General features: G+C 45.3%; 1 protein-coding gene across 5 annotated transcripts in view; it reads left to right on the top strand.

Annotated features, from left to right (window-relative positions):
* CSMD2 (CUB and Sushi multiple domains 2) overlaps positions 1-15,055 on the top strand; it is an 814,611-nt gene that overhangs the window by 421,964 nt on the left and 377,592 nt on the right. For 4 of the 5 annotated variants that reach the window (XM_060205822.1, XM_060205821.1, XM_060205820.1 and 1 more), the window contains exons 7-9: positions 3,860-3,937; positions 8,889-8,976; positions 9,698-9,822. In XM_060205822.1, the coding sequence (XP_060061805.1) occupies positions 3,860-3,937; positions 8,889-8,976; positions 9,698-9,822 (291 nt within the window). The remainder of the gene's footprint in view (positions 1-3,859; positions 3,938-8,888; positions 8,977-9,697; positions 9,823-15,055) is intronic. The other variant, XM_060205823.1, reaches the window with a different exon arrangement.

The raw sequence follows: 15,055 nt of genomic DNA, 5'->3' as shown, positions 1-15,055 counted from the left end.
AAATAAGGGCGTTAGGGAGACTCTGGCTTCCCCCTACTTCTTAGCCAAGTGCCCTTACCTATCTACAGACATGACTTTGAATAGACCAGGCTGGGCATAGAGATCAGGGTGCCAGTTGGTGGTACATCCTGTAGAATGCACATATTACTATGAGTGAGGACCCAGGTTCAAGCCTCAACCCCCACCTTTGGGAAGGGAAGCTTCCTGAGTGGTGAAGCACTGCTACAGTTATCTCTCTCTCTCTCTCTCTCCTTCTTTCCCAATTCCCTCTCAATTTCTCTCTGTCTCTCTCGACAAAAGGAAAGAAAATTAAATGGCTATCAGGGGTGGCGGATTTGTTCTGCAGCCACAGAACCACAGCCATAACCCTGGTGGCAGTGAGTTGGGGGTTGGAGGGGTGGGGCAGGGAACTATAGTGCTCAAACATCAGGGAAAAGAAAGACTGTGCTCACAGTGCTGGGACCACTATTCTCTGAGACGTGGTTGACTCTAAGGATTTTTTTCCCCCTGCCATACTGTATTGGATAGGCTTGAATAATGCTTGTTTCCCTACTAATACTCTCTGTTTGATAATGGGTCCATGTTAGTGTTTATTGGAAATTTTCCTGCTGGATACACATGAAGAGTAATGTACATTTATAAAAAGACTTTGAATGCATGTTGGGCAGCAGTGGCTCTATGGCATAACTGAATGGTATCAGGCATTCAGCTTAGACAGCAGTTTACCAAGGGGACGAATCCTTGGGGAGCTTTTTGAAGTAGGAAGAATAGGAATAGCAGGGGGTGGGGGAGGAGTACTGGGAGAAGGCCATCTCGGATTGCTGTGGCTTTTAGTTTAGGGTTTGCCAAGTTACCTCAAGTGTAAATTGAGTCCTGGAGTTTTAAGGATCTGAGGTGGGGTGCTAAATAAAGTGGGTTTGCCCCTGGGATGACTCTGGGGACAACTTATAGGAAAAGATGCTGAGCTTCAGTAAGAAATACAGCTGCTTCTTGGCTGTGTGCTTTACAGCAAGTAGCAAGTCAGTCACTTAAATCACAGTGAACCCCCAACTGTGTATCTATCAAGTAGGTAAAATAACTCTCAATCAGTAGTTGAAATTACAAAGAAGCAATGAGGTTTTTTTTTATGTTGTTGTTTTTTTTCTTTTTCTCTCTCTCTTTTTACGTGTGTGTGTGTGTGTGTGTGTGTGTGTGTGTGTGTGTGTGTGTGTCAAAGAGAGAGACAGACAGACAGACAGACACCAGGGTTATTGCAGGAGCTCAATGCCTGAACAACTTCGCTGCTCCCAGCAGCCACTACCCACCTTTTTTTTTTCCTGATAGAGGATAAGAGGAGGGGAGGAAGAGAAGGCTACAGAGAAGGAAAGACATCTGCATCACTGTTCCACTACACAGAAACATCCATTCCTATAGATGGGAATGGAGTGCTTGAACCCAGCACCTCACACATAGTAATGTATGTGTTTTATTGGGTGCACCACCACCAGTCCTTCAGCAATGAATTATTGTAGGCTCAATGCCTACCAGACACTATTCTATGCACTGAGGATACAGCAGCGAAAAATAAATAAATAAATAAATAAATAAATAAATAAATAAATAAAAAGCAACCAAAGGGCCAGTTGGTGGTGTGCCCTACAGAGCATGTGTGTTATATTGTACAAGAATTCAGGTTCAAGTTCCTGGCTCCCAAGAAAAGCTTCACGAGTAGTGGAGCAGTGCTCTCTGTTCCCCTTTTTTTCTCCCCCTTCCCTCTCAATCTCTTTCTGTCTCTGTCCAATAAGTAATTAATTAAATACTTGAACTAAAAAAAAATCAGTCAAATATCCCTGTCTTCATTTACCTTACTTCACAGTGAGGGGTGACAGAATTCCTGAAGTAAATGATTCTGCATGTTAGAAAGTTGAGGGAGGGCTAAAATAAAGGGGAATGGGCAGGGAGAGCTAGAGTGAGTTGGAGGTCTAGTTTGCAATGGAATTTCTATAGAAGGTCTCAGTGGGGATGGAAGTGATGTTTGCACAAGATAATAAATAGTGATCTAAAAATATATTGCAGAAAAATGTTCTAGAAAATTGGCAGATGAAGTGAGAGCATGCCTGACATAGGACCATCAGGAAGGCCCATGTCTCTAATACCCTCCTTTTGCTAGCATAGTCTCTCATGTTTCACCCCTGCTCCCAGTCTGTTCTCAACACAACAACCAAAGGAATTCTTTTCAAACCTATAAACTCTTGTTATGTTTGCTCAAAACTCTTCATTGGCAACTCATCTCTGCTAAGTTAGTCACTCTTCTTCAGCTTCATGGGGCTTCGTGATAGATTTTTTTATTTCAAATATTTAATTAAGTGTCTATTGCATAGAGACAGAAAGAAATTGAGAGGGGGAAGAGGAGATAAAAAGGGGCAGAGAGAAAACACTGCTTCACTACTCCTGAAGCTTTTCCTGGGAGTCAGGGGCTTGAACACATGTGCTCTGTAGGGCACACCACCAACTGGCCCTTTGGTTGCTTATTTTTATTTTTTTTTAATTCACTGCTGTATCCCAAGTGCATAGAATAGTGTCTGGTAGGCACTGAGCCTACAGTAATAATTTCATTGCTGAGGGCCTGGTGGAGGCGCACCTAGTAAAAATGTTTCTCATTCTCCTGAGACCAATTATGTCGTCTTCTAATAGGGACAGAGATGCAGTAGGACAGCCCTAGACTGGTGGACACATTTCATGTCTTTGGGTGAGCATTCAGGGTCTTCAGATTTCCATAGTACAAAGGAAGACATATGTCCAAACCTATATTCAAGGGGGTGAAGATATATATTCTACCTGTTTAATGGGAAGAATCATAATGTTGGATTAACAAAGGCTATAGGAATCACGAAAGTGACAGGGCTAAAATCCAATCAAAGACATCCAGTTGAGGGCTTGTGCAAGAACTGGACAAGACTAAAACTTCAGGGAGGGGGGCAGGATTCAGAGGGTGGGCTACAAGGTTTCCCATGAGGACTCACTTAAAGAATCCTAGAAAGAAAGGGGGCAGGCAACGTCACACACTACAGTGCATAAGGACCCAGGTTCAAGCCTCTGGTCCCCACCTGCAGCAGGAAAGCTTCATAAGTGGTGAAGCAGGGCTGCAGGTAATTTCAACTATTGAGAGTTATTTTACCTACTTGATGGATACACAGTTGGGGGTTCACTGTGATTTAAGTGACTGACTTGCTACTTGCTGTAAGACACACAGCCAAGAAGCAGCTGTATTTCTTACTGAAGCTCAGCATCTTTTCCTGTAAATTGTCCCCAGAGTCATCCCAGGGGCACACCCACCTTATTTAGCACCCCACCCCAGATCCTTAAAACTCCAGGACTCAATTTACACTTGAGGTAACTTGGCAAACCCTAAACTAAGAGCCACAGCAATCAGAGATGGCCTTCTCCCAGTACTCCTCCCCCACGCCCTGCTGTCCCTATTCTTCCTACTTCAAAAAGCTCCCCAAGGATTCATCCCCTTAGTAAACTGCTGTCTAAGCTGAATGCCTGATACCATTGTCTGCCCTCTCAATTTCTCTTTCTCTATCCAATAATAAATAAATAAATAAATATTAAGTACAAAAAAGAAAAGAAAAGAAAAGAATCCCAGGAATCACCTTGCCTTCCCTCCCCCAGAGGACAAGCCTGGTAGCAACTCTTTTTCTGTCTCTGAAACCTGGCCTCAAACCTTGAACTCTAGCCTTTATATGCCATTGCTCATTGTATCATGGATTTTGGCCCACCGTGGAATGTCCCAAGCAGCAGGAAGGATCGTTTTAGAGGGAAACCCAGCCCCAATCGCAGACAACCTAAACTTATTCTCTTCTTACCTTCTCTCTAGTCAAGAAGCAAATTGAGTTGAAGTCTCGAGGTGTGAAGCTGATGCCCAGCAAAGATAACAGCCAGAAGACATCTGTGTGTAAGTGTCTGCCCGTCTGCCCACACGAAGGGCCTCTTGGTCCCTCTGGCACTGTGACCATGGGGGATGCCAAATGATACTAGAATGACTTCCCTTCATCCAGCTACCCTCCACCCTGAGTTCTGCACGTGGACATGCTGACCTAATTGCCAGTGAGCAGCCCCTGGGCCTACCCACTTCCTCCTCCTCCTTCCTCCTCCTCCCATCTCCCTCCTTTCTCCTCTGTCCCCTTCACTTCCCATTCTAACTGCAGTCCAGGGAGTCATTACTGCTACATTTCTCTCTTTATTTTTCCTTTTGAATCACTTCCACCTGCTAAGACAGTCCTTTTTCTGGCTCCTTGTCTAGGAGTCAGTGACCTCCAGCTGGATCTTAGAGGCTGCATGGCCCCAGTTCTGACTTACCCAACCCCTAGCATCCCTGGCAAGATTGAAAGGGGAATGAAATGTTTCATACCCTCCCACTGGAATCTCTGGACAGGGCTGGAGAAGAGCTGACTAGAGAGTGGGGGTTCTACCTGTCCAGCTCATGGGGCAGCCCTATGAGCTCTCTGCTTGAACAAGGGGATAACTATGTCTAGGGGAACATAGTCCTGCCATGGGCATTTGAAAGATAAGAGTATGTTCAGAGCTGGGGAATGGTCTAGAATGCAACCCCAGAACACCTGATCAGAGCCTGTGCTGGAGCTAGTACACTGGAGAGGTCTGGGAAATTGTAGTTCACCCCAGTACACTGGACTTGAAAGCAGAGATTTATGTCCAAGGGCCTTCTGTTTTCTTTCCTGACGTGAGTCAAGGGAGCCTTCCGTGGTCCCCTAAGTGATCAGCCTCCGGGTTCACCTTCTCTTCTTTTGCTCTTTTGCTTCTCATGTTCTTCTCTCTCCTTCCACTTTCCTCTCCTCCCCCCCCCCAGCCCTCTTATTCTCTCTAGTTTTCGTCTTTCTCTTACTATTTCTCTCCTCCCTCCTGACCCTCTTCCTCTGTCTTACCTCTATATGCTCACTTCTCTTGGGTGCTGGAAGTATTTACTGGGAGACATGGAGAACTGCCCTTAATGTTTCCAGAATTTTGTGCTAAGTGTGGTAGTGAGCCTGGTGGGCAAGAGGCAGTTTTGTTCTGAGATCCCCAACAGAGCTGGGCCTGATGGGATTCTCTTGGAACTCTAAATCCCTCTCTCTGGGAACCATCATCTCTAGTCACCTCACCTTGAGGAAGCCAAATGGCAGAGGGAATCCAGGAGGCTCAGCTTCCCAATTAACTAGGGGACTTGGGAAGAAGGGATGAAGGTTAAGCTAAGACCCTGGCCTTCATGGGCTCTTCATTTCTGTAGCTGCAGGAAACCATGTGAACTGAGGCAGGCATGATTTAATTATTGAATCTACCCTAAAGCCACATGCAGACTTTAAGAATGCAATCCTGATTTGGGACAACAAGATTTTTGTCTCTGCTGTAACCTCAAAGAATGGTGTTGCCCCTGGCACTAATAAACAGCTCAGTTTCCGCATCAGCAGCATGGGGATGCACAATCCTCCTCTCCCTGCCTCCTAAGGGTGCTGCTGGACATGATATGAGTCTTTTTTCACCTAGGATTTCAGGAGTTCCATGATCTCACTGACAATTATATAATGTGGTGGGCTCATGTCTGTGGGGGAGAGGATTCAAGGTTTTCACTTGCTACTTAGAAGCACCACTCCAGACTACCCCTAGAATGATTAAGAACCCTTCTTCTAATGAAATAACACCAAAAGAACTCATTGAAAAATATGCCTATGTCTCTATCACAAGGTACTGGAATCCTTTCTGAGGTTGCAGTGGAGAGAGGTGGACATGTGAGTCAAGCTGCCTTGGAGGGGAGTGACCAAGTCTTGGCAGTGTCTGGCCATCTGTGTTCTGCCCAAATCCCCTATGGGCAGGTGCTCTGAACTTCAAGGGAGAAGGGGCCACCTCCATTTCCTGATTCCTCATGTTTGTCTTTAACAGAGATTCCTTGGGTACCAAGAATGCCTGGCCATGGCTTCTGAGCACACATATGCCCATGCCTTTCTTCACTTTGGGTGGGAGCATGGCCTTTCTGAATGGGGTGCCACTTCTTTCTCACGGGGGTGGGCGGTTTGGCGGGCAGAAGAGAGGGGCACGACTCACCTTCCCTCCAAAGCCAACAATGTATGATTATTACAGACACAAGCAGACATTTTAAATAGGCAGAACCTATTTTAAGTTAAGAAAGAGGAGCATTCTCTTGCCTCCATAGTTCAGACAGCAAACTGTTCAGCAGGGTTTACACTTCCTTGTTTCTGGGGCAGCCTTGAAGTCTCCATGCTTAGTGCTCCCAGGAAGAGAGGGCTCCAGCGGGGTGTGAGTGGCTCACTGCTGGGCTTTGCAACTTCCCAGTTGGATGCCTGAGACATATTTCTGAATGGCTGATTGAAGGGGAGGCACGGGGCTGGCTTCACATGTCAGGCTGTGGTTCTGTGGGTGGGCTTGGGCATGGTTTCTGCTCGCTGGTCCTTCCACATCCTCATCCTTTAGCCTTCTGGTTAGTGGGTGTTGTCAAGACTAGATGGCAGGGCAGAGGAAGGGAGTGGAATCCACTGTGAATGTTTAATGTGCTATAAGGTACCTGTGTGGCTCCCATACTGAGGCCAGTAGAGGCTTCAGGCTGTGTGTTGTCCATGGGCAGGCCTGTGAGGCAGGGTCTAAGGAAGGGGATGCTTACCTTAGAAGTGCTCAGTAGGGATGAGTCACTGCAAAGCTGACTTGCCAACAGAATCAGCATATGCAACTCAGGTCTGGCAACTTAATTTTCTTAGAATAGAGCCACATCTTTCCTTCCCTCCTTCCTGGCGATCCTGGAGGCCCCAGTCATCTCCTTGTCACTGCTTGCAGAGCATTGTGACTCCAAGAGGAAAGGATGGCTCTACTTTTGGAGAGGAAGCTTCTACCATATTGCCCTGGTCTGGAGGGTTAGGGTGGGAAGGCTTTGGATTTAGAGACTTGGCAGAGTATGGTGTAGGAGTGACTGCGGGTATGAAGCACTGGAGAAAGGAATGTTGCCCAAGAGGCCTCACACTCATTTCCACACAACCAAGAGTGTGTTCTGTTCTGGTCTGAGCACACAGTCTGTCCAAACATACAAGTTTCCTTGGTCAGCCTTACTTTGGGGTACCTAGAGGTTTGAAAAAGTGGTCTCTACCAGTCTTTTAATGAGAATGAGCTTCACCCTCGGAGAAGCTGAAATAGGACTCTCTGCTCCCTTCAGGCCCTGCTCTCCCATGAACCTGGTGATTCTTCCTTTGTCATATCCATTCCCACTGCCTTATGTCCCATTTGCACTGCCAGACTCTTGTCCTTTAACTGGACGATCATTAGGCCTTTCTCCCAGAATCCAGCCTCCCCATGAACAATCCACTTCTGACCGTGCCCTTGTTGCACTCAGAACTCTTCAGTGACTCTCCATCATCTTCAGGGCCAGACTCCATCTTCATAAAAGCCTGGGCTCTGAAACCTCACCTTTCATGCCTCCATGTCACTTACCTCCTTCCTATTCTGGCTACACTGGGGAACCCCAGTTCTGTTTCCATGGGTACACCTTGTCCCCCGTGCTCCTCTGTTTGCTTGAAACACCACCGCTTTGTTACTGTGAATCCATAACCTACCCCAGAAGGTTCCTTATGAATTTCTGCCTCCTCCAGAAAGCTTGTCATGGTTTCCTCAGCATTATGAGACACATCATCTTATGATCTTCCTTGTAGTTGCATCTTTATTCACCTCCCCATGGGGAGGAACTTGTTTCTATATATCATATATTTACTCACCTTTGAGCTCCTTGAAGACAGCAAACATATCTGACGTTAGCATCTTCTATGGTAGCCTAAGTAGGACCTTATATACAGCAGGTGCTCAGCTGGTGTGTGTGTGTGTGTGTGTGTGTGTGTGTGTGTGTGTGTCTGTCTGTCTGTCTGTCTGTCTATCTGTGTGTAGCCCTGTACAGGAATGAGTGAATGAATGAGTGATGGCTCACTGTGGGACACTGAGTGGAGTGGAAGAGAAATGGGTCAACTCAGGGAATCTTGCTCCAGATGCCCTCATCTAGAGGGTATTGTTGGGGCTCAAGAGTCCAGAGGTGTATGGGAGTTCCAGCCTCATGAATATGTGCATTCTAGGTACAGGGAACAGGCAGGGGCCTCTGGAGAATTGAGACAGGAGAAAACTATGTACCCGCCGTCCTCCTACCAAGCCTCTCCATGCGCATGGTTTTGGTAAATGGGATTCTGGTGTTGGTGTTCACATCTCCTGCCAGAGCCATCACAGGTGCCATATCTACTCCTCAGCCACTGGCATTTGGTGGGTGGGGAGTGTTCTGGAGACAGCTCAATCTACATTGAGAAGTGTCTGCTGGGAAAAGGTTTCTTAGGAGTGATATCCATGTTTGAGCTAAAGCCCCTGCTTTGAACCTCAGACCAGCTTTCTCTAACATCCTCTACTGTTTCTGACCACACATCCACCTTTTATTTAACTTTCTTTGAGTCATTCCTCCATTCTGGGCTGAGGGTGGGGTGGGAGGTCATCTCATCTAGAGTTGCCACCCCTGGATCTGAAGTGGAGGGTGGGGAGGTCACCAGGGGCTGTGGACCCTCCACTGTGGGCCTTGGGGCATTGGTTTGGTATGAGGGGATGGGTGGTGGTTGGTTTGGGGTACCTGCCTCTGAAACCCACATGCTCTTGATGAATTCCACTTGGATTCTGCTCACAGAGGAATTTGTCAAAAGCAGTTCCTGTCTTGCACACTCAGGAAACCCCAGCCCTGTAGACCCCAATAGCCCCACGGAACCCCCGTGGAGGAGGGCCTCATTCTGGCTCTGCATTCACTTTCCACCCTGAGATATTGATGGCCCAGCTGATGCCTTGCTGTTATTACCCATCTCTGTATATGCTATTTTTTTGCCTTGTAGTAACTCAGGTTGGTGTGTCCCAAGGGCATAATATGTGTCCAGACCCTGGCATACCTGAAAGGGGCAAAAGACTAGGCTCGGATTTCAGGTAAGATCTGTTTTGGAACTTTCTGGTTGCAGGAAGGGTGGGATGGCCTGGCTGTGTGTCTGTGGGTTTTGGGGGTGGGACAAATTAGAGGGGAACAAGGGCCAGCCTTCCTGGAGACAGACTGAAGAGGAAGGTGTGGACACAGGAACTAATACTTTCTGGAGAAAGCAATTCTCTTCTGGTCCAGCCTTGGGAATAGCACCCATACCTTAAGAGGGAAGGGAAGGCTATATATATGGCCAATGCTCTCCAGAAAACTCATGTTCCTAGGGTACAAAATACTACCTTCTTTATTAAAAGCATGCCAGCCGGTAGCTGATAATCTTGCAGACCCTCAGACCCCAAGTTGATGCATTTGGCAAACTTTCTCACTATCAAAGCATCTTCCCACAATCCTTCATGTTCATTAAAGTTTGGGTATCATCTGCCCACTCTTAGATGTCCTGATTAATACTTTTCTCAGAGGATTGTTGTTTTGCTCACAGTCACCTTTTAACTCAATCTTGAAAACATTAAATGGTCCAAATAAAGAAGATGAAGAGCAGATGTTTCTTGCAATGGAGATGTTGAGTGATTAAAAAACAAAACAAAACTGTGGAGCAAAGATTAAGGGCTAGAGGAGAAATCAGTGCAGTGCAGTATTCCTGTGTGGGGCCAGAAGGAACTTACGGGGTCCTGGCAGACCCTGAGAGTGAGCTCACAGACACTCCATGTCTCCCAGGTTAGGATCCAGCGTCCAGTTCACCTGTAATGAGGGCTACGACCTACAAGGGTCCAAGAGGATCACCTGCATGAAAGTGAGCGACATGTTTGCAGCCTGGAGTGACCACAGGCCTGTCTGCCGAGGTGAGGGTGCCCCAGGGAAGGGAGGCTGGCCAGAGGGCCAGGATGGGCACAGAGGATGGGGCCCAACACTCTGTGCCTAGGACCCAAGTTCTCATCCAAAATGGCTCCCTCCATTCTCACTGCTCCCCCAGAAGTCTCCATTCATTAACCAATAACACATGTATTTAGTACCATCTCCATGCCCAGTTCTATGCTAAGATCAGGAGATATAGAAATGGGGAAGAGAGGTTCCACTCTTGCCCCACACATATCTTACAGTCTAGTAGGGACCCAAATTTGAGTAGGTTGCTAGTTTATAACACAAAGATACAACAACTGTTTGTAGTAGGAAGGGGAGCTACTTTGTATAATGTTACCTTGAACACCTCCATTCTAACACATGTACATCCCAAGCCCTCTGCCTCAGTGCCTCTGTTACTTCCCACATACCTGGTAATAAACTTACCTGTCACTTCTGGAAGAATGATCTTTGATGTGTAAAATTAATAGGAGTCATGTCCTTAAAAGATTTTTCTGTGGGATTCTTCTAATATCATACCCGAGCATCTTATTCTAAGGGCCCTGCGATGCTCATTCTCAGGTGTCAGACAAGCCAAAGTTGGACTGACCAAGCAACCTAGATAGTCTCAGAACAGCACATCTGTGTGTATTTCTCTCATGTACAGGGAAGTAGATGTTTCTTTGGTAGAGGCAGCCCCAACCTCTTTCCTCCTGGCCCCATTAGACATCACATCCTGTGTGTGTTTCTTTTCTTCTGTTGTTTGCATAATTCATCATGGCTTGGTTCATGGTCACTCTGGAATTTGTAAAGAAAACCAACAGTGGCTCTTTTGACATTCCTTTTAGAAGAGAGTTACATAGTCCACTATAAAATTACATTCTGCATCCTTTCAGTTTAAGAAGTGAATTCTGTGTGTCTCTGGGCATATGCATCAAGATGAAATCCATGCAGAGTAGGGGGCCCTGGAAGAAGAACTTAAACTATTACCACATGGAAATTGGAGCTCAGATCCACTCCCCCTTTTAAGGTGCTGATAAGTAGTCTAGAAAAGGGTCATAAGAATCTATTCAAATAAGCCATATTATTCATTTTCATTCAATTTTTGGATGTTGATGATCCACAACTGAGAATGTATTTTGTGTATCCACTGATTTTAGCCATGGGATTTCAAAAATTCTATTTATCTAATGTATATATTTTAAATCTAACAAAAGAAGCATCCTTAGGTATAATGCTCACTTTTGCCACCAGCTAGCCATGGGAAGCTTCTCAGGGCTATTTTTCTTCCCTGTAAATGGAGATGATATTTGCCCTATCCATTCTGTGCTAATGTGAAGGCCAAATGGAATTGTAGAGTAGAAGCACCAGTAGTCTGTAAGCTTGTAAGAGAAGAACTTCTGTTTGTTCATTGCCTACAGTTGAGTCTGGCACATAGTAGGTGTCCCCTAGCAAGTGTTGAATGGTGATTGAATGGATAGATAATTGAATAGCACACCACTGGAACCAAGGGAGCCAAAATAACAGCTGTTTAGAAAGGCTGGAATTATGAAGTTTAAGAACCAACAGAATTATTTGCCAGTCCTTAGTTCTGAAATTTCTTTTGAAGAGCCAGAATAATAATGCCTTTAGGCAGTGGTGAACTCTGATCTCTCCCCAAGACACTTTCATTGAGGGTGGTTTGTTCTTTCTAAGGATGGCTGTTTACTGGAATATGCCCAGAGTGGGGAAGGATTGGCATTTCGAAGGATGTTCATATCAAAGTGATTTGCTCATCTTTTTCTATGCTTTATATGTACTTTTTATTTTTTAATTTTTATTTATAAAAAAGAAATGCTGACAAAACCATAGGATAAGAAGGGTACAAATCCACACATTTCCCACCACCAGAACTCCATATCCTCTCCCCTCCCCTGATAGCTTTCCTATTCTTTAACCGTCTAAAAGAGTGAACCCAGGGGCTTTATGGGGTACAGAAGGTGGAAGGTCTGGCTTCTGTAATTGCTTCCGCACTGAACATAGGCTCTGACAGGTTTACCCATACTCTCAGCCTTTATCTCTCTTTCCCTAGTGGGGCAGGACTCTGGGGAAGCAGGTTCCAGGACACATTGGTGGGGTTGTCTATCCAGGGAGGTCCAGTTAGCATCATGGTAGCATCTGGAACCTGGTGGCTGAAAAAGAGTTAACATATAAAACCATACAAATTGTTGACTAATCATGAACCTAAAGGCTGGAATTGACTTGCGCATCTATTTCTCTATACATACTATTTGCCCCATTCAAGAGGTCTCTTGTTATATAGCTCATTGAGTCTTGAATCATTTTTTAAACATTTCTTTTTTAAAATTTTTTATATTTATTTATTTTCCCTTTTGTTGCCCTTGTTTTTTTATTGTTGTTGTAGTAATTATTGTTGTTGTTATTGATGTCATTGTTGTTAGATAGGATGGAGAGAAATGGAGAGAGGAGAGGAAGACAGAGAGGGAGAGAAAGATAGACACCTGCAGACCTGCTTCACCGCCTGTGAGGCAACTCCCCTGAAGGTGAAGAGTCGGGATCTCAAACCAGGATCCTTAAGCCTGTCCTTGTGCTTTGCGCCATGTGCACTTAGCCCGCTGCGCTGCTGCCCGACTTCCGAGCCTTTAATCTTTTTGCAATAATTTTAAGTATTGGCTAGGCTTTTTTCATGCCCTGTAAAGTGAAGGGGGAAACTGTGGGAAACTGCCAGACGAAACCAGATTTAAATCCAATCATCACCACTTTTTTTTTAATAAGAATTTGTTTATTCCCATGGGACAGAGAAGGAGGGAGAACGAAAGGGAGGGAAAGAGACTGAGCAACTAGAGCACTGCTGGGCTCTGACAGAAGGTGGTACTGGGGGTTGAACCTTTGACCTCTGGGGCCTCTGGCATTCAAATTCTGTGCCTTAACAGGCTGAACTATCTCCCCTGACCCACCATTTTTAGCTGGGTATCCTTAGGCCAGTCTCTTCAGTTCTCTGAACCTCTATTCCCCTGTCCTCCCTCCCACACACTTTTTTTTTTTCCTGCTAAAAGTTAGAGAACATTACTTTATGGCTTTACTAAGAGGCTAGTAGGCAAGGCAATAGAACTGATAAACCTTCATAAAAAATGACCCAAGTGTGTCTCTGAAGCTCATGTGCATACTTGTTTGGCCAAACTCACCCAAGCCCCTGGGCACACCCTCAGCCTCTAGTGACTGCAGTTCCTTTAGATTTCTTTGCTGTTTTATCCAGTCCTACTGCAGTTTCACAGCTTGGGAGGCACACAGACTCTGATCTATTGATAGATCACAGCTCTGCTCCCATTAGCTCCATTAGCTCCCTAGCCCTGGCACCGCCGCCCCCCCCCAACTGGGCTCTCATTTGTAAACTGGGAAAACAAAATCTTCTCTGCCTAGTTATGGAGAGATGTAAACAAGCCATTTTATGAAACTTGCTCAACACAGTCTATGGGGGAAATGGGATTCTAGCAGGTTTACCTTCCTGCCTTAGTTTCTCCTCCCTTCCCCTTTCATTCTCTCTCTTCCCCCTCCCTTCCCCTCCCCTGCTCTCCATTCCTCCTTTCCCCTCCCCACCCCTCTCCTATAAGTCATGAGGTAGGAAATTAGAAAGCAAAGATGCTTAGCTTTGAACTTAGATGGTCTGTCCTTGGCTTCCCTGCCAGCCCAGGACTAAGATTGGTATCAGATTCAAAGATCCTTTTACTTTAGTAGTTATGAAAGTTTTTCTTTAACACTCCCTTGCTTTTATTTAACTGGAATTATTATTCTAATTGTCATCTGTATGAGAGTTTAAGTGAGCCCCTATTTTAAAGCAAAAATGGACAGAACTCTTTAAATTCCAAGGTAGCTGCACTAATAAGCAAGTTACCCAAAGATCACATTCTAAAAGGATTAACCACCATACATAGTGATACTATTTTTCCTCCAATGCATTTAAATATGAGTTGGTTTTATATAATTTTCCACCCAATTAATTCTACTAAAACATGGGGCCTGGCAAATAATAGGTTCTCAACAAATGTTTGAGGAAGACCTGAATGAATAAGTGATTGAAATGAATGAACAATATGGGACTCTGCCTCAATTTTGGAATTTGAAATTAGGTATTCACTGGCCTTTTTTTTTTCCCCTCCCACCAGAGAAAACATTGCTTCTAATTTGAATCCTTGAAAAGTCTGATTCTCTAAAGAAGATGGAGGGCAATGTAAAGCACAGTTATTCTATTTGAATCAGCCCCAGGTAGAGACAGGACAGTATATAGCATTGGGTTTATCAGACTTACCATACATAAGGAACCCAATACTTTTTAAAAAACCTTTTCAAAAGCCCAATAAATAAAACAGATACAAGTCGAGTACTTCTCATTGAAGTAGAGACAGGGAGCTTAAAGTTGTCACATACTCTCCACTCTCAATAGCTCTAAGTCGCTCCCATGGAGTCCCAAGACTCCAGAACACTGTAAGCCATTGATAGAGTGAAAAGGACCAAACTGAAAACTAGAGGATAAGATGATCTGGCTTAGGGGGTTGGACAGTACTGCAGTGGGTTAACACATGGTGCAAAGTACAAGGGCCAGCATAAGGGTCCCAGTTTGAGCCCCCCAACTCCCCACCCACAGGGGGGTCTCTTCACGGGCAGTGAAGCAGGTCTGCCGGTGTCCTTCTCTCTCCCTCTCCTCCTCTCTCTATTTCTCTCTGTCCTATCCAACAACAACAGCAATGACAACAACAAGGATAACAACAAGGGCAACAAAAGTGGGGAAAATGGCCTCCAGGAGCAGTGGATTTGTAGTGCAGGTATTAAGCCCCAGTAATAACCCTGGAGGTAAAAAAAAAAAGGGGGGGGGGAGTTGGGTAGTAGCGCAGCAGGTTGAGTGCAGGTGGCGCAAAACTCAAGGACTGGTGTAAGGACCCCGGTTCAAGCCCCCAGCTCCCCACCTGCAGGGAAGTTGCTTCACAGGTGGTGAAGCAGGTCTGCAGATGTCTATCTTCTCTCCCCCCTCTGTCTTCCCCTCCTCTCTCCATTTCTCTCTGTCCTATCCTACAATGATGACATCAATAACAACAACAATAAAAAAAAACCAAGGAAAACAACAAGGGCAACAAAAGGGAATAAACAAATAATAATAATAAAATGACCTGGCCTCTTGTGACTACAAAATGGTGTTGACAGAGGATAGAAGTACCAATTAAAGATTAGATAGTTTACTGA

Source organism: Erinaceus europaeus, chromosome 13, assembly GCF_950295315.1.
Source record: "Erinaceus europaeus chromosome 13, mEriEur2.1, whole genome shotgun sequence".
Taxonomy (NCBI): Eukaryota; Metazoa; Chordata; class Mammalia; order Eulipotyphla; family Erinaceidae; genus Erinaceus; species Erinaceus europaeus.
The sequence above is the reverse complement of the archived record's forward strand: the minus strand, read 5'-3'. Positions and strand labels throughout refer to the sequence as shown.